Genomic DNA, 17,445 nt, shown 5'->3' with positions numbered 1-17,445 from the left:
TTTTACCGTTAAAAAGTTAATAGATCATATCAATATTACACAAGGTTAATCAAACTCCAACCAATCAACCAACTTCTCCTTTTTTATAGTCGGTTATAAAGTAGGTAACTGTTAAATAATTATTATTCCTTGATAATGTTTTTAAAATGGCGAACGCCGCGACTTCAGTTCATACATATAGATACTCTTGTTGTGGCATTTAAACAGTAAAATAAAACAACGACGCTGTTCAACAATTAACGGTTATCTAAGCATGGGTTATGTTCGAGTAGATTGATTAATATTATTATCCTCTTTGGATACAAACGGCTATACGGCTATGTAATCTGTGGCAAATGGTTACGAAACTGAAAGTTCGAAGATAATCTATGGTAGGAAGTTAGAACGTGACATATCATTCTAGAAAAAACGCGCTTTTAAAAACTTAGTAACTTCATATAATTACTGTAAATCTTAAATATTAGATCTCTAAATGTTAAAATAGTTTATTGTGTAAAATCTAATAATCACTTATGTGTTTTTTGCAAATTAGAAAGGTGATTGAAATGGATTAAAGTTTGTTAGAAGATTTACTAGCGGCCATTTTGTCGTATTATCACGTGACAAGTATCTCTTCGTTGTTTTTAAATATCGATATAACCTACCTACTGAGCTAAATTACAATAATGAATATTTAAGGTAGGTAAATAATTGAATTCTAAATGTGTTATAGAATATTTTACATAGCACGTTTGATTATACATTACCTACATTATTTTAGAGAAGCGGTCTTGACACGTGTAACACGTGATCGATTTTGACACCTGTCAATGTTGAATGTCATGTCACGTTTGCAATAATATGACTTTTAAACAGTAGACACAGTAAAACTGTGCACCATTTTTTGTATTCCAATAGAGCTGGACTTTTCAGTTTTTGTTATTCTTTAGGATTACGATATATGTAATTGATTGCAGTTCTATTAAAACAAAGTTTCTTTGGAGTTTATGTTAAGGGCGAAGACCTACATAGAAGAATAAAAATTAATCAGTGATTAATTTTAATTTGTTTCGGACCGCCGAGTCAGCAGTGCCGACTGACTGTTTGTGTTTACTATTAATTATGTTTACTTTGATTCCCAAACATACCAATGCTGAAAAAAAATATCGGTATACTTTTTCTAGAAGTGTTTTTATACTTGTAATCGCGGTAATCATTTATTGTTACTTTATTGTATAGCTCTGCATTTAAATCTGATAAGTGATGCCGCCATGTTTGTTTTGGCAATGTCAAACTCAAACGTTTTAAAGTCAACAAACTCATCGCAGCTCAACTATATTCGAAAGAAGACATTTTTTGTCTAACTCAATTAAACTCTAAATGGGTTGGGCTTGCACACAGTAAATATTTTAATTATTAATAAGTACCTAATTAAATAATGTTAGGTTAAGTTGCCCGTAAGAAAATAATACACCATTACACCCACTCGACATAATCACAGTGAGTACTGAGTATAGTCCATACGAATAGATGGCGCTATTTTTAACCGACTTCAAAAAAAGGCGGAGGTTCCTAATTCGAGTCTATGTCTTTTTTTTAGATTACTGTAAAGTAGTACCTAACCTAAAACCCTAGTTCGTCCAGTTCGGCTCGCGTTACTGTTTCTACTGTACTAAATATAAAATCAAAAGATATTGTATTCTTTCAAATGTATATTTTGTTGAATTTTATTCTATGAAAATACCTACATCACGGTGCCTTAAAGTATCGGCAAATTTCTCGAGCATTAATATCACCTTGAATGCGCGCGCATTTAAAAGTAGGTATTTTACGTATTTTAGATGTGTACTGGTTATTTCAAATCTTAGATAAGTTTTATTGATTTCGGTTTGCTTTACGTATAAACAACAGCTCCTTTATTCAGCATGGAGCTGTTGTCTTTGGTAAATTGTTGTAAAATGTTTTTATTCTATTATAAGAAATTGAACTTTTACTCCAATTGGTTTTTGGTCTGGTTGTTATAATTTATGAATAGATGAATAAATTACTAATTTTGTATTATAAGTATGTAGGCTTGCGTAAAATGATAAATGCACTCACACCTGAACATAACGCAAAAGCTGGTTATATGCTTTTTTTTTTATTCTTTACAAGTTAGCCCTTGACTACAATCTCACCTGATGGTAAGTGATGATGCAGTCTAAGAAGGTAGCGTGCTAACTTGTTAGGAGGAGGATGAAAATCCACACCCCTTTCGGTTTCTACACGGCATAGTACCGGAACGCTTAATCGCTTGGCGGTATGTCATTGCCGGTAGGGTGGTAACTAGCCACGGCCGAAGCCTCCCACTAGTCAAATGCACACACGAAAATGCCATACGCGTGAAATTCGTAAGGCGATACAGTTTGCTCAGATAAAAGATATCTACTGGTTGTTGGGGTCATTGTTTATGAAATGGCTAAGGCTTATATTTATCTGTCGACACGTGTCATGACGAAACGGAGAGTATCGGTTAGAGTTTTCATTCACGTGTCATGTTTTGATGCCTCTTGATGATATTTGGGTCTCCGCTATATGTAATATATAGTCAAACATTTTAAATGTTATTCCATGATTCGGTACTAATTTATATTATGATTCGGTTCTGATTTATATTATGAAAATGATGATAAGTACCTGTTGGTAACTTTTGCCTGCACGTAATGCTTTAAACCAAATAAAAGTAACAACTCCGAAGCGAAGCGTCAGGAGGTGCGTGAACGCCGGAACCTTAAAAGAGCTTATAATGTGCTTCTTATTAAAATTTTCTTAATGAGCGAATTCGATCCAATTATATCCGGTTCACTTGACTCGTGTTTGGGGTTTCATATTGTACGAATGCAGGCACACACGGTTTCATGATGGACGAATGTTTACGTAAATTTTAAAGTCGAATTGTTCTTGTCGAGTTGTTCATCCTTATCTTAGCAGCCGATGGACGTCCACTGCAGGACACACAGGCTTTGTCGAATCGCCTGCATCCAGCAAATCCATGCGACTTGCTTGATGTCGTCAGTCCACCCAGTTAAGGGTCGACCAACACTGCGCTTTATAGTGCGGGGTCGCCATTACAGCACTTTGGACCCCAACGTCCATCGGCGCTTTGATCAATGTGCCCTACCAACGATCGTAGATAGATCGTTAGATGGGCCTCAAAGCGTCGCGGAATTGTCATTGGTTTCGCACATTGAGTACGTCATCACTCGTAACATTTCTCTTTATATATTATATATGTATAGCCACAACATTAGGCTTGTTTTTTTACGCTTCCAAAATGAACAGGAAGGCATAAATATGGGATTAAAATGAAAAATAAAACAGTAAATATTTTTTTAAGTCCACGTGCACTCACAGCATGCGCTTGTTACGTACTAAGATAAGATGTGCGTTCACGTCTTTGGGTAATGACATAAAATTGTGCGTTCTTTAGTATGGAGGGGCTCATCTAACGATTTATATCGATGTGCTACCTATGGCGACTTCAGCTTCTTCACAATTGTTTGGTTCTTCCACGGATATCCTTATTTTTGATTAGATCGCACAGAGATGCTCCGGGCATAGCTCGATCCATCGACGGCTTTATGACTCTGAGCATTCTGACGTACCTACTTACTCCAATATTTGTATATGGAGTCTACTTAATTGTTAATACGAAATATTTGTTATCATACAATCGCTCACTGAGTCAATCGGTCGGACCGATTGACTCCCACCCACCGAGGGATTGCGATAATTAAGCGGGTCTCCGTGCGGTTGGGTAGGGAGTTATTCATGTCGTAATGGTGAATGTTCACTAGTCCCGGGTTCTACTCGTTATTATTTGCCACTCGAAGGTTTTGATATTGAAACCCGTGGAATAGAAAATATCTTTTACAATATTATGTGCGCATTGAGTGCTACGAGTAACTTGGGTTTTCCTTGGGATGTTGGTTAAAGTCAACATTACATACACATGACGGTAATCTCGAGTGCAAGAGACAAGTATTTTAATACTTTTCCTTTTCAGCTTCCACCAGATTATCGTAATGTGAAACAGTAAATAAACTAATAATAAGCCTAAAGTAATATTAGGGATCATGGCACTGATCGACCGACTAGCGTTTTATCGAGTGTATTGGTAACAAATAACAATATGCTTACCTGTTAGTGATTATTATCGATCCCAGTAGAACAATCCATGAACTGATGCCGAGTTCTTATCTTTATAGTAAGGTATCTAAAGATTGACAATGCCACACTGTAGAAGCAAGCTGTTGATAGACTATTCAGATTACTTAATTATGTCTGCAAGTATTCGATATTAGCAAAATGAGAATTAATTTATAATTAAGTTTTTCAATGCCTACATAATTATTGTATTCTTCGGCCACGCACTCGTAAGGGTATTTTATTTTCATTAGTATGGGGGTGACGAAGGCCACATGCACATACGATAGGTACTTGAACGTACCCCTGTTACATTACCAAATAAATACTCATGAAGTTTGCTGCCACTTGTAGTGTAAATGTAATAATTTATAAACGTATTTCCGTTACAAATTATACGTTTACACACCAAAAGTTTTGTTGGGGCATCTTAGGGTAAATATTTTTAGGTAAAATTTTTCATTGTAAAATAAACTCTGAATCTCTGATGTGTTTACAAGAACGTCTGTGTTTTACAGATATCGACTGGGCCATGGAGTGTGATAGAAAAGTTTTCTCGTCAAACATAATTCGATCTGACAATAAAGTACAGAACAATTTGTATGATTTACTCCATATTGTTCCTGTGCAGCCTTTACCAGAGAATACTAGTATTAATACTTCAATTAATGATTGTGGTTTTGTACCAAAAACCGATAAGTTTTATGTACCAAAGAAGAAAAATGGCCGAAAAGTCCTTACAGTCCGTGGAATTCGAAATTCTTTTGAAAGAGATGTTTATAGTTATTTGTTACTTGATTTAGAAAAACAAAAGAATGTTTTGTTACGTAAGATACGATATGGATCTTCAAGAGATGAAAAAACAAAAGAACTTGCTATGAACATGTTAAAAACGGATACTCCTATTTCAAAATCAGCGTGGCAAATGTTAATGAATATAAACCCAGCAGAACATACATTTTCCTCTCAATATATTCTTTGGAATGGGAAGAGTATCCAAATAAATGGCAGCAAGGGAGGAAAACACAAATTTATTTGCAAATACGATGTAGGAAAATATAAAAATTCTTCTCAAAAGAAGAGTGGTTCAAAAATCACTAATATAAGTAAAAGAAAACAATTACTGCACCATTCGCTGAGTGTTAAATTTAAACCAGGTCCATTGACAAAGAAAAAGGATTTAGACATTTCATATCAAAGATATCATTTTGGTGAAATTGATTTAGTAGAGTTACCTGGAACAGGCTTAGAAATTCAACCATCATACGGTAAACCACTACCACCTCTAGTAGAAACTTTTATTAATAAATCATTTTTACCAACTGACGGCTTTTTAACACAAAAATGGGCTAAATTCGCTGTATCGGTTTTAGGTAAAGATGAAAAGGGCAAAGGAGTAAGACAAGATGAAGATTCTTGTGTAACATTTGATCTAAATTATAAATGTTTTCAAAATAGATTGCTAATGCGTAATGATACGGAATTTTCAAAGATAAGTATGTGTAACAAGAGTGCTAGTATCCCACAAGAAGATTTGTCAATAATATCTGAAGTTCGAAATGTTATGGTTGATGTTCTTAACGCCGTAGAAATAAATTTGAAACAAGATGAGATGTATACTGGAGAAGAAGAACCTCGGGAAATATCAGCTTGCAATACAGTTTCTTACTCCAATACTAAAAATAAACGAAGAAAGGAATTGCATAGACTTGATGTAACCGTAATAACAATTTCCGATTCGACTGAGCTTGACGATTCAAGTAGCTGTCAAAACGCTTACTGCACTTTAGGCTGTATTTGTGATTCGTTAAAATGTTCTTATAAATTAAAAAGACATTGTGGGCGGATTGAATGCATGTTCAATTGTAAGTGTGATTTTTCTAAATATAAATATATGACTTCATTAGATAACCACAATTGTTCTGATATAATTCCTGGGTTGATAAATTTGGATAAAACATTAGGTCAAACATTAGCCAAAGAGGAACAAAAATTTCACCAAACAGTACTAGTAACGGACGATAGAAGTATTTTGTTAAAATCAGACAGAAGAAACTGGAAAGCGTCAAAAAAGTATGCAGAATTTTATAGCAAAATGCACTTAAAAACTGAGTGTATTGAAACTCGAGCATTTTCTATAGTTTGTCCTAAACTTGATTGTAAAAATATTGAACCCTGGTGCATGGTTCATAATCTATACAAATGTTTCTGTAAGGGCAAATTCACGGAAAGTATGCCTCGCGTTATAGAAGAAAATATAACAGTGGAAAATGACAGTGCACTTTCAGAGCAAGTTTCGAGTACTTTAGGTACTCCTAATTTACTCTCAAATAGCAAGGAAGCGTTTGTCAACGAAACACCAAGAAATGATGTTATTGTCACTAGGTTGCGCCGGTACCGAGAAGACAGTAGCTATGATAAAAATGATCACGTTTCAAAGGTAGGTGAAAAGGAAAATGACGTTTTCTCTGATACTGGTTACATCTGCACTAGAGTGCTACCTTATACTGGCAGAAAATATAAAGACGAATATTATAAAAGTACTAACAAAAAAATTATAGAAATGGAAGAAAACGACGTGGTTTTGCAAAAGAAGATGAAAAGTTTGATCGGTTATAATACTGATTTAGAATTAATTGAAAATATTAATAATATCAATATCAATAATAATAATATCCAGGAATCAAATAATAGAGTCTTGCCTTCAACGTCGAAAGAATTTTCAGACACGGTAACTGTATATGACGATCAACGTAAAAAACGCTTGCCACAAAAAACAAGTTTAGTTTCATGGCTTGAACAAAGTTATAAGGAATATAAGCAACAATCTGAAAAAGGTTTAATAAAATTTTCCTTAGAAGCGCCGCGTATTGGAAAAGCACGTTTGTATACGTGGGAGTTTATATTAACTAGGTATCGAGAAGCGCAAAATTATTTTCTTATTTCCAACCAAAAACCTCATCGTATTTTTATATCCGTAAATGTAAACAAAGCATATTTTAAAGACTGCACCAATATAAGTGATATTAGTTTATCTGACATAGATAAATACCCTGCAACTGTAAAACATTTACTCACAAATGCAACAGATCTCAAAGAAAATTTTTGCATTTTGAAAGGATTGGCACAATGTTGGGAACTTGTTGGCACCGTGACAAAAGTAAACGAAAAACGAGATACCCAAGAAGAAAATCAAATACATCAGTTGATGATTTCAGACGAAAATGATTCAGAATTTAATACATCTTGCGACAATATCAATGTGGAAGATTTACCGATGATCCTTGTAGAAGATGGTGCACTTGAATTGGAACAGGAGACTTGTGATGTCGTGCCTCTTATAAGTGTCGTACAGTCTGAAATAGCTAAATCTAAATGGTTCGTTATGAAAGTCGAAAATGATTTTATTGAGCTTCAATTCATAAAGAAAGGATTTTTTGTCAAGTATGAAAGTATCGTCAAAGCTATAAGTGCCGCAAGATTGTATGGAAAAACTGTTAGACTTTCTCTACAAAAGTGTTTGAATAGTCAAAATGATCCACAATTTGGAATTTATGCAATACCTAATAATGAAAATTCTTGCGTTTTCATAGGACCATACGAAAAAAATGAAAACTTGGGTGTAGAAACTATTAAAAAAGCAGAAACAGTTGATTCTTTATTTCCTGAATCCCGTACAAGTGGGATCTGGGTAATTACGAATAAAATTGATAATATAAAAGTAATTGATGATCCTTTACAATTTATAATACCTACTTGCTTAAACAATGACAAAATGGTCGCACTAGACAATGAAGCATCGACCAAATACAACGAAATAACAAATGATATATCATCAAATATACAAATAAATAATCTTCACGTAAACAAAACTAAAAAAACGACAATTAAACAAGTCAAACCTATAAAAATTCGAAAGACTGATGGTTTTTATCATCTTACTTCGAATGGTTGCTTAAAACCAATTAAATCTCCTAAAAAAGATTTAAATATCAAATCTTTACTGATTGATTCACATGTTAAGAATGTTACGGGTACTGTGATGAAAAAGTCAATACAAACTAATTATTTAAATAAGGCGCTTGTCTCAAGCGCCAAACCAATTGCAGAAATTGCCCCACTCATCAAAATAAGTAATGCCGATAATATACCTAAAGTACAAACTAAAAGACCAGAAAGTGGTATGTTTGTTTTGAAACCAGAAGAGATTAACAAGAGATCTTTAGAAACAAACATTTTGAACGAACAACCACAAACTAGTAAGCAACATGTGAATTATGATGTGAACGATGAAATTTCAATGGATATTGAAAGATTTTTGGAATCGTCGGTAATTTGTACCCAACCAATAGATGAAATATTTGTAATTTCTGATGATGAAAATGAAAAGGATCATAAAGTGATAGAATCATGTAAAGATATATGGATAGTCTGCAAAAACATTGACAATCTCGGTTGGCTACCAGGAAAAATTAATCTTGAAAAAAACATAAGTTTCGAATTTCCAGGTTTTAAGTCTAGTGCATTTTATCCGGAAAGTGAAGCATTCGAAAAAATTACCCAGTAAGTATTTCCTAAATTTTGTTATTGAGATTACGCCGTGTAAATAGGTCTGTATTCGTTTATTTGTATTACCTGCTTTAGCTTGCAATTCCCTTAATTTGCAGTGACTTTAATACCGGTAATAAGGAAGGCAGATTCTACTCATTGACCTCTTATAATAAAAGGACGCACAATCATATAGAAAATTTCACTTAAAAACTGGCCAATATTGCTTTGACAGTTTTAGAATTATTGGTAAAGAAAATTATACCTAAAGGCCTTTAAACATAGTCCAATATTTAATAAAATCTCAAATTCAGAGCAAATTCAACCTTAAAGACTTAACTTAACCTTAAAGTTGAATTTGGAAATGTGACCACTCGAATTGAGTGCCAAGAAGTTGTGTTTGGCACTCATTGACTGGGGATGTTTTTTGGTCGCTGATTGTGAATCCACTTTTTAATAGGAGATCGATGATTCTACTGATAAAAATCCCTTGAAAAGTTCATTATTGTAATATCTTTATGAATGTCTGGCGATTATAATGTCATAGTTTCTTGTAGGTAGTATAGTAGGATAATATAAAAAGTGGAATTTATACTACTAAGTAGGTATCTCATGGACACGGTCCAACTCCATAGTTGTGTTCGTCTTGAAAGTTGAGAGGTTTCTGAACACAAGCTCATATCATATAGTCCTTACCTCTGGCAGTCATAAACTCTCCAATAGTTTGTAATCATTTTCAAAATCCGTTCAGTAGATCCATAGATACGCCTACAACACCACAAACTTTACCTGTTCGTAACATTAGTTTACAAGTAGATATAGATAATAAATACGTGGCGTGCACAGGTTTTTCGGTTAGGGTAAGCACTAGGTACAAAAACCATGTTAAACTTCGTCAAAAGCAGTCATGAAATATTTGAACTAGTAGGCAGTGCATTGGGGTGAACGATCTGTAGGTATGTATGTGTTTTTGTTTTCAGAATATTGGCCAGAAAAGTGTACGTGCCAAAGCATATTGAATTACAATGGCAAGTAATTGAAACTGAAGCTGAAATTGGATCAATTGAAAAGCTCGAGGCAGAGTACTTAATTTCCGATTATGTGAGTATTAATGTAATTATTTTTATAACACATTTGCTCGTAAAGGGTCTCACAATCACAATTCACCAATTTTAATATCGCATTGTATGTCTTATCGCATTTGTGCATTAGAGTAGGTATGTACTGTAAAATGCAGGATTTTTTTTACAAAATAAAAGGTGCTCCGTCTAAAAACGAACGGTACTTTATTAAAATCTATGAGTTTTTATGTCAGAAAAGTGGTCAACTTCTTATGAAAAAATTTTAATAAAAAAAATACAACCGACTTCAAAACCTAAAAACGTTCCCACTAAACTAAAAAGTGAAAAATAACATCATAATATGTTGTACATATAATGTAATCTACCTGCTGATCAGTATGGAGGCGGTGCTAAGCCGGTGATGTATTAATTCAAGCCATGTGAGAATATCTTATAGATTTAGATTTTGCAGACAGTGTTGTTTCATGTGGTCCTGTCAGAAATGGCTTAAATTAAGACAACACCGGATCAGCAGGTAGAACATATTATGATGTTATTTTTCACTTTTTAGTTTAGTGGGAACGTTTTTAGGTTTTGAAGTCGGTTGTATTTTTTTTATTAAAATTTTTATTATTTTTCCATTTTTAGTGTAAAATTTCATCTCAAATGAATACATCAGACCCCTAATGACAGTCACAACCCATCTTGGTACAAAATTCTCAGCAATACAAATTAATCAAGCCCAAGCACAAAGTAGCTACCGTAAACCGTTAAGGGGTTCCCTTAATTGACCTTGGTCTTCATCATCAGACCCCTAATAACAGACACAACTCATCTAGGTAGTAAGTTCTCAGCAATACGAATTAATCAAGGCCAAACACAAGGTAGTTACTGTAAACTGTTAAGGAGTTCCCTTAATTGTCCTTGGTCTTCATCACCAAACCCCTAAATGACAGTCACAACCTATCTATGTGGAAAGTTCTCATTAATACAAATTAATCAAGCCCAAACACAAGGTAACTGCTGTAAATCGCCGAGGAGTTCCCTCGTCTATTTTATGGCTCCATCATCAGATCGATTTTAAACCTTCATGAAATTGTAGTGCTTAAAAGTACTAAATGGAAAAGTATACGAACACACTAGACACCCATATAATTTTCGAAAGTTCCCCTCAATTTCTCCAGGATCCCATCATCGGATCTTGACATGATGGCAATGGGACCAAATGGGGACTATACCGTTTCAAACAAATTTTTGAAATCGGTCCAGGCGTCTTAGAGTAATCAGTGTATTGAAAACCTCCTCCTTTTTGAAGTCGGTTAATAAAATTAACTTTAGGATGAATAAAATAAATGAACATTTAATTCTTTAAATCTGACAATAAATTACAAATATTCGTTTTTAACAAAAACACTTTTGAAAAATGAAAGACTTCTCATATCAACTTTCAACCCCTGTTTCACCCCAGCTGCTTCAATTTTCACGACAAAAAGTATCCTATATCCTTGTTTGTAGTATATGGTTTCAAATCATGCCAAGTTTTATATTTGAATTTATTCAATAGTTTCATAGTGATGCCGTCAACATAAAATAAAAACAGACAGATAGACAGCCAAAAATATAAAAAAATATTTTTGGCTTCATTATGTATGTTAATGCCTTCCAAATAAAATTTTTAAAATGTACAAAATTTGATCTGTCACAATTTTACTATAAGTATAGATTTTACTATTATTAAATTCTTTGGGATTATCGTATTCTTAGGTATTGCTTTACACTTTGTAGGGGAAAACAGGTGACATTTTGTGGGTTAGAGACTAAGGCTATGTAATATTTTTAGACACAGAAACTTAAACATTTGAATCGTGTCTACTTAATCTATACTAATATTATAAAGAGGTAAAGTTTGTAAGTTTGTAAGTTTGTCACATTTTTTAAATGGGGTAATCTTCGGAACTACTGGTCCGATTTTAAAAATTCTTTCAACAGTAGAATGCTACATTATCGGGGAGTGCTATAGGCTAGTTTTTGTCATACAGGTCGGACTGAAAATCCTCTTAAACAGACTTATTCGCATGCGCTGCCTTAACTATTGTGTATAATTGAAATTAATGTATGGAGGCTTTATGTATCTTTACAAGTTCTACAAAAAAGTCCGCGACACTATATATCTATCTTCTATATATTAGCAGATATAGTACCTTTTGTGTTTTAGAAATTATTAATTTTATATACTTAGGTTTACGTCATTATTTATACAACTAAACTTTAATCCTTATTAAAATAAATTATTTAATAATCACAAGGATAGGATGAAGATAAGATTTGCCCTTTACAGTATGTTAATTACTTGAATAGTTTCGGAGATAATACAAAATTTCCAAAAGACGCAGAAATTCCGCTATATGACGCCCCGCGCTTACATTTACGTAGTTCCCGTTCCCGTGTGGATATGGGGATCAAACATAGCCTATGACACTCGCAAATAACGTAGCTTTCTATTGGTAAAACGATTTTCCAAATCGGTCCAGTAGATCCAGAGATTAAATCCTACAACCACACGAACTTTACCTCTTTATATTATTGGCATAGAAGTCTCTATTTCTCTTGGTCATACCACCACTCTCGAAGGACTGGACCGATTTTGCTAAGGGTAGGAGTAAGATAGAGAAGTTACAGGGTAGGGTAGGGTACGGGTAGGGAAGCGTAGGGGTAGTATAGGGGTAGGGTAGGTTTAAGGCCGGGTTTAGGGTAGTGGTAGGGTAGGGGTAGAGGTAGGGTAGTGGTAGGGTAGAGGTACGGGTAGGATAGGGAAGTAATAGGGTAGGGGTAGGATAGGCGTGAGATAGGGGTACGGGTGGGATAGGGGTAGGAAAGGGACAGGATATGGGAAGGGTAGGGGTAGGATGTGGGTAGGGGTAGGATGGGGGTAGGGTGTAGGTAAGGTAGGGGTAGGGTAGGAGTAGGTTTGGGGTAGGGTAGGGGTATGGTGGGGGTAGGGTAGGGTAGGGGTAGGGTAGATGTAGGGGTTGGGTAGGGTTGGGGGGTAGGGGTAGTAGTAAAGTTGACATCGAAATTTACGCGGACGAAGTCGCGGGCGTCCGCTAGTCATCTTATATAACTTTGTTCTGTTGTATTTAATTTAATTATATTATCAGTTATTTATTAATTTACAGATTTTGACCAAGAACGGACTACGGCATAAGTCTGATCTGAAGACGTCATTGGAATCATCGAAAAACGCGAAGAAAATAAAAAAAGAAAAAATCCCAAGAACAAAGCATGAAGAGAGTGGTAGTGTCATGGAATTTTCGCTGAAAAAACTGAAACAAGTGAGTGTACCTACTTTTGTAATCTACTTATTATTTTGTTTAATAGGTACCTTCATAAACGCACGTTTATTCCAGAAGAATAAAATCATGGAGTACCTTGAGGAGACCAGTCAAACGCTTGAAGACGAAGGTTCATTTCTATGGAATGAAACTATATCTAAAAGAGAAGCAATATTGGCGTCATTTTCAGAAACGTCCGAAGAGTTTCAGAATGAATTCAGTGAACAATTGAATTGTATTTTAGACAAAATTACTGATAAATGAGGGTACAGTGTTCCAAAGATGTGTTTATGTAGGAAGATGTCTGTCTACCTGTGTACATGGGCATAGCCAGGATTGTATCTAGGGGGGCAGGTATAATTAAATTGAGTATCTCATATAACTAATTGATACTGTCCGACCAAACCAGTTTTTACGGCCGAAACCGAAACCGAATCTTAGCTTCAACCACAGTTTCGTTTTCAGCTGTAGTTTCAGCCAGTTTTCAGCCGAAACCGATACTAAGCCCAAACCCGTTATTTCGCCAAACCTTTTCTAAAACCAAAACAGAAACCGTCGGTGGAACACTATTTTGACAATCTCAATTCACGATACGACGAACGTCGAAAGCAGACGAAGTACTGAGATTGAAAAATAACATAGTATAGTAACCTCAACCTCGAGCTGAAGTAACCGACGGCTCTCGGCGGATAGTGTACCTCGCTACGCCCATGCCTGAATAGTGTGTACGTTCTAGTACAACTAGTGACATGTACAAGGGTTGCCACGTACGCTTACGTACTACATATTTGTACAAAATGGAGAATTCCTTCTTCGATTTGTAAATAGCACTAGGTTTGCTAAACTGCCATATTCATTAAATTTTAAGCGTATGCAACAGTGACTTTCAGCTGGATCCCTGGTCTATTACGTATGTTCTTATTAGGTAGGTATGTATATGATTAAGGCCTTTTTTTGTTGAATAAAGACTGTTAATTTTAGCAATAATATATTAAGATAGTTTAAGGGCAGAAAAACAGGGCTTCCTAATGTAACACCATAAACTAACTTGTCTCTTAGGTCTAGTTCGTATTACTTTAGTATTTTAGTCGAGTATGAACGATTTTTGAGCGGTAAATACAAAAATTGTTCATACTCGACTAAAATACTAAAGAAGTCTGAAGAACGGCCTACTAGGCGTTTGTTCTTGAACTATTGTGTACCTACGAATACTAGTCCGCGACTCCGTTCGCGTAAAAATCACTTTTTCACAAATTCTACGTGAACCGGATAACCCATGTGTGGTCCGGGGTGTATTATGTTCCAAATTTTAACTAAATCAGTTTAGTAGATGCTGCGTTAAAGTGTAGCAAATATAGGTACACCCACGCTTACACATAAAAGATGAAGGGCATTTCTAATTCGGATTTTAGACTTTTTAGTAGAAAGTTTCTACACTCGACAGTGTAATATTCGAATTAGAAACGACCTTCACCTACAAAAGTGTTTTTCTTACCTCCTGGCCAAACTACCATATATGATAGTAAATAATGTTTAAAAGTATGGCCAGAAGGTTTTTTAAGGAGAGAGAATAAATTTAGACAGTATATTTTGGATCTAAACAAGATTTGCCCATAAAAATGTGTATAGGTTCCTACCTATAAATGTTTTAAGTAGGTATAGTTTTGTGTGCTAAAGCTAGTTCTTGTGAATGAGCTATGTAATATGTACCTAATTAAAAAAGTAATTTGCGTAGGTAACTATTATAAGCTAAATTTGAGTTTGAAGTGAACCACTATATTTAGCCGTCTAAAATTGGTTCATTTTGTTCACGTCATTGTCATTCCTTGAGCCCATTGTTCTGTTGTTCCAAAATGTATTCTGGTATATATTTTTATAAAAATTGACTGACTGCTGTTGCGGCACACTGTTTTGTCTATAGTGCCACAAACTTACCTGACCCAGTGGCCAAAGCTGGAACTAACGCAAAGTGTAACGTCGTGGCGGTAGCCATTTTGAAAAACATTATTTGCAACAAAATTGTCTGTCGTTACTTGAGAGGGCCGAGGTAAACTTACCCATCGAAAATATTCAATACTAATAAATATATCCTTTGTCTTTACACTACTCATAACTTTAAATTTGATTCGCAATACACTCACGTGTAATTTTTACACAGGCTACTAATCAAATCGCTTACAAACACACACAGACGCACACACGCGCACAAATTATTCTATTATTTGATCGATGTTTTGCTGTACCGTTAGAAGAATCGATTCTTTCTAAATATTGCTTTTATTACAACCTTGATATAATTAAGCTAAAAATACAAATGAAACGTAAATTTATATTTTAGTGAACTACAAGGTCTTGACCATTTATGCCATTTATCTATACTACCGGCATTTTTAGGGAGGTCTTTATACGTCGATTACAACAATGAAACATCGTTTATATAGAAACAGTTTTTCTAAACGCGTTAGATCATTGATTCTTAACGCGTGAGATCTTTGACCTGATCTTTCTTGATCAGAGGGGTAACATTTAGGCCTAGTTCGGACTACGGACTACCTAAAGTAGTCTGAGCCCTCACTGGGCCAGATAAGTTTGTGGCTTAATCATTTTATTATTGTGAGCAGGAAAATTATCTGTGATAAATGCAGTTTGTTTTGGTCCATCAAGGCAGATTGATTTAACTTTAAGGCTTTAATGTTAAAAAAAATTACTTTAAGGTTACATTAAAAAGATAAGTTTAGGTATCTCTTCAATAATATCTATAAACATAGTTTCGCGTAGGTAGATTTAGAATAGGTACGTTATACCTGCCTATGCCTAATAAATGGTGATACCCAAGCAATAAATACAGATTTGACCGTAGAAGTTAGACCCCGGCAAGTAAGTTGAACCTACCTATATTTTCTTACTCTGAGGTTGAACCCATGTTGCACCAAAATAAAAGTTGTCTGCTCAAATCTATTAATAAACAGAATTGTTAGACACGTGTTCCGTGGTTACCCGGTAGCTACCGACCTACATTAAAGATAAATGAAATACTCGTATGCAATTGTCGTACGAGATAGTAATGGTGTCAACGTGTTGCCATGGTTACTCGTGGCAACTTTGTCTGTACGTCGCTTACGCTCGGAAATGTGTGGCGCATAGTTCAACTTACAGGCCGCTTACTATAGGTAACTATAGTACTAGTAGTAAAGTGAAATAGTCCGCACTAAAAATAGTAAATAGTATTTTAGTCGAGTACGAACAATTTTATGATTTACCGCCCAAAAATCGTTCGTACTCGACTAAAATACTAAAGTAGTCCGAACTAGGCATTAGTGCCTGACGGTTGGTATATTTTTTTTTAATAAGGATTTTATACATTTAGATGCGAGCGATAAGTTCCGTGAATAATACATCATTGTGTATGAGTATTTATGATATACCTACACAATGATTTTATGAACATGACAGGGTAACGACTCTACTCGCACGATTTTTGTTTATATACCAGTATGTTGTGAACTTGTTTAAGACAAAAATCTACGTAGCTGTAAAAAATAATTCCGTCTAATATCTGGAATTCAGCTCTGCAGTATCTACGTACCTACCTTCAGAATTATGATGTATATTTTATTTCGTTATTTTGTTCAACGACACACTAATACTTATAGACCTGCTTAGTTTAAATATGGAAATATTAAATACATGTCTTATTTCATTTTTCTCAAATTATTTTATATAATGTACGACTACCGTGGAATATCGTGGCTAGAGTGCGCACACGATAAACTACCGGCGCAATTATATTGCCAGCTTTAGTGATCTATCTTACCCGCCAATAAATAGGTAGAGATACACGGCAAGATGGCGGCGCTTTTGATTAGTTCCGAATTTGGCCACGCGCAGACTTATCGTGCGCGCACTCTACTAAGCAAATAAAACAAGATGGGTATTAGGTATAATACACTATTGTTTATTGAAATAGATAACTTTTATTTTGTCAACCCTGATTTTCTTCTAGATTAGTACTTACAAGCATCCAGGCTGTGAATTTAAAATAAGGAACTTCACCATAAACCGTTGCAGCAGCGCTACCAAGTAAAAAGAAGTGCTGCCCGACCATAGTACTACTGCAGTAGACGTGCTCCACAATTAAAGTGCTTTTTCATCGCAAGACAAATTCTGAATTCCGATGGATACTGAAGAAAAGGCATTGCCTGTATTGATTTTATTAATACAGGCAATGCCTTTTCTTCAGTTTAAAAAAAAAGTAATCACATTACCATAAATCAATACCATTTCAAAATATAGAGACAGAATGTTCAAATGGCCTCGTTGACTGCGTTTTGACTCTTCTA

At 34.8% G+C, this 17,445-nt stretch overlaps 1 protein-coding gene across 9 annotated transcripts; it reads left to right on the top strand.

Moving 5' to 3' along the window:
* The first annotated feature begins 358 nt into the window (after positions 1-358).
* On the top strand, positions 359-13,664 carry LOC112053635 (uncharacterized). 9 transcript variants are annotated; one of them, XM_052882283.1, is made up of 5 exons: positions 359-536; positions 4,683-8,727; positions 9,693-9,813; positions 12,950-13,105; positions 13,181-13,659. In XM_052882283.1, the coding sequence occupies exons 2-5, from the start codon at positions 4,697-4,699 to the stop codon at positions 13,367-13,369; spliced, it is 4,497 nt and encodes a 1,498-aa protein (XP_052738243.1). In that variant the 5' UTR covers positions 359-536; positions 4,683-4,696; the 3' UTR covers positions 13,370-13,659. The 9 variants fall into 9 exon arrangements, with proteins under 9 accessions (XP_052738243.1, XP_023948886.2, XP_023948885.2 ...); XM_024093118.2 differs by having other exon boundaries at positions 359-678; XM_024093117.2 differs by lacking the exon at positions 359-536 and adding an exon at positions 726-1,148 and having other exon boundaries at positions 13,181-13,660.
* The last annotated feature ends 3,781 nt before the right edge of the window (positions 13,665-17,445 follow it).

Source organism: Bicyclus anynana, chromosome 6 (genome assembly GCF_947172395.1).
Source record: "Bicyclus anynana chromosome 6, ilBicAnyn1.1, whole genome shotgun sequence".
NCBI classification, from domain to species: Eukaryota; Metazoa; Arthropoda; class Insecta; order Lepidoptera; family Nymphalidae; genus Bicyclus; species Bicyclus anynana.
This window is presented reverse-complemented; position numbering and strand designations above follow the sequence as displayed.

Bases quoted from the DNA above. Each gene is read 5' to 3' on its own strand.
- LOC112053635 (XM_024093115.2), top strand. From the start codon at position 1,714: ATGAAAATACCTACATCACGGTGCCTTAAAGTATCGGCAAATTTCTCG. The intron at 1,799-4,682 runs GTAGGTATTTTA...TGTGTTTTACAG, and splicing joins GAATGCGCGCGCATTTAAAA to ATATCGACTGGGCCATGGAG. The intron at 8,728-9,692 runs GTAAGTATTTCC...TTTTGTTTTCAG, and splicing joins GCATTCGAAAAAATTACCCA to AATATTGGCCAGAAAAGTGT.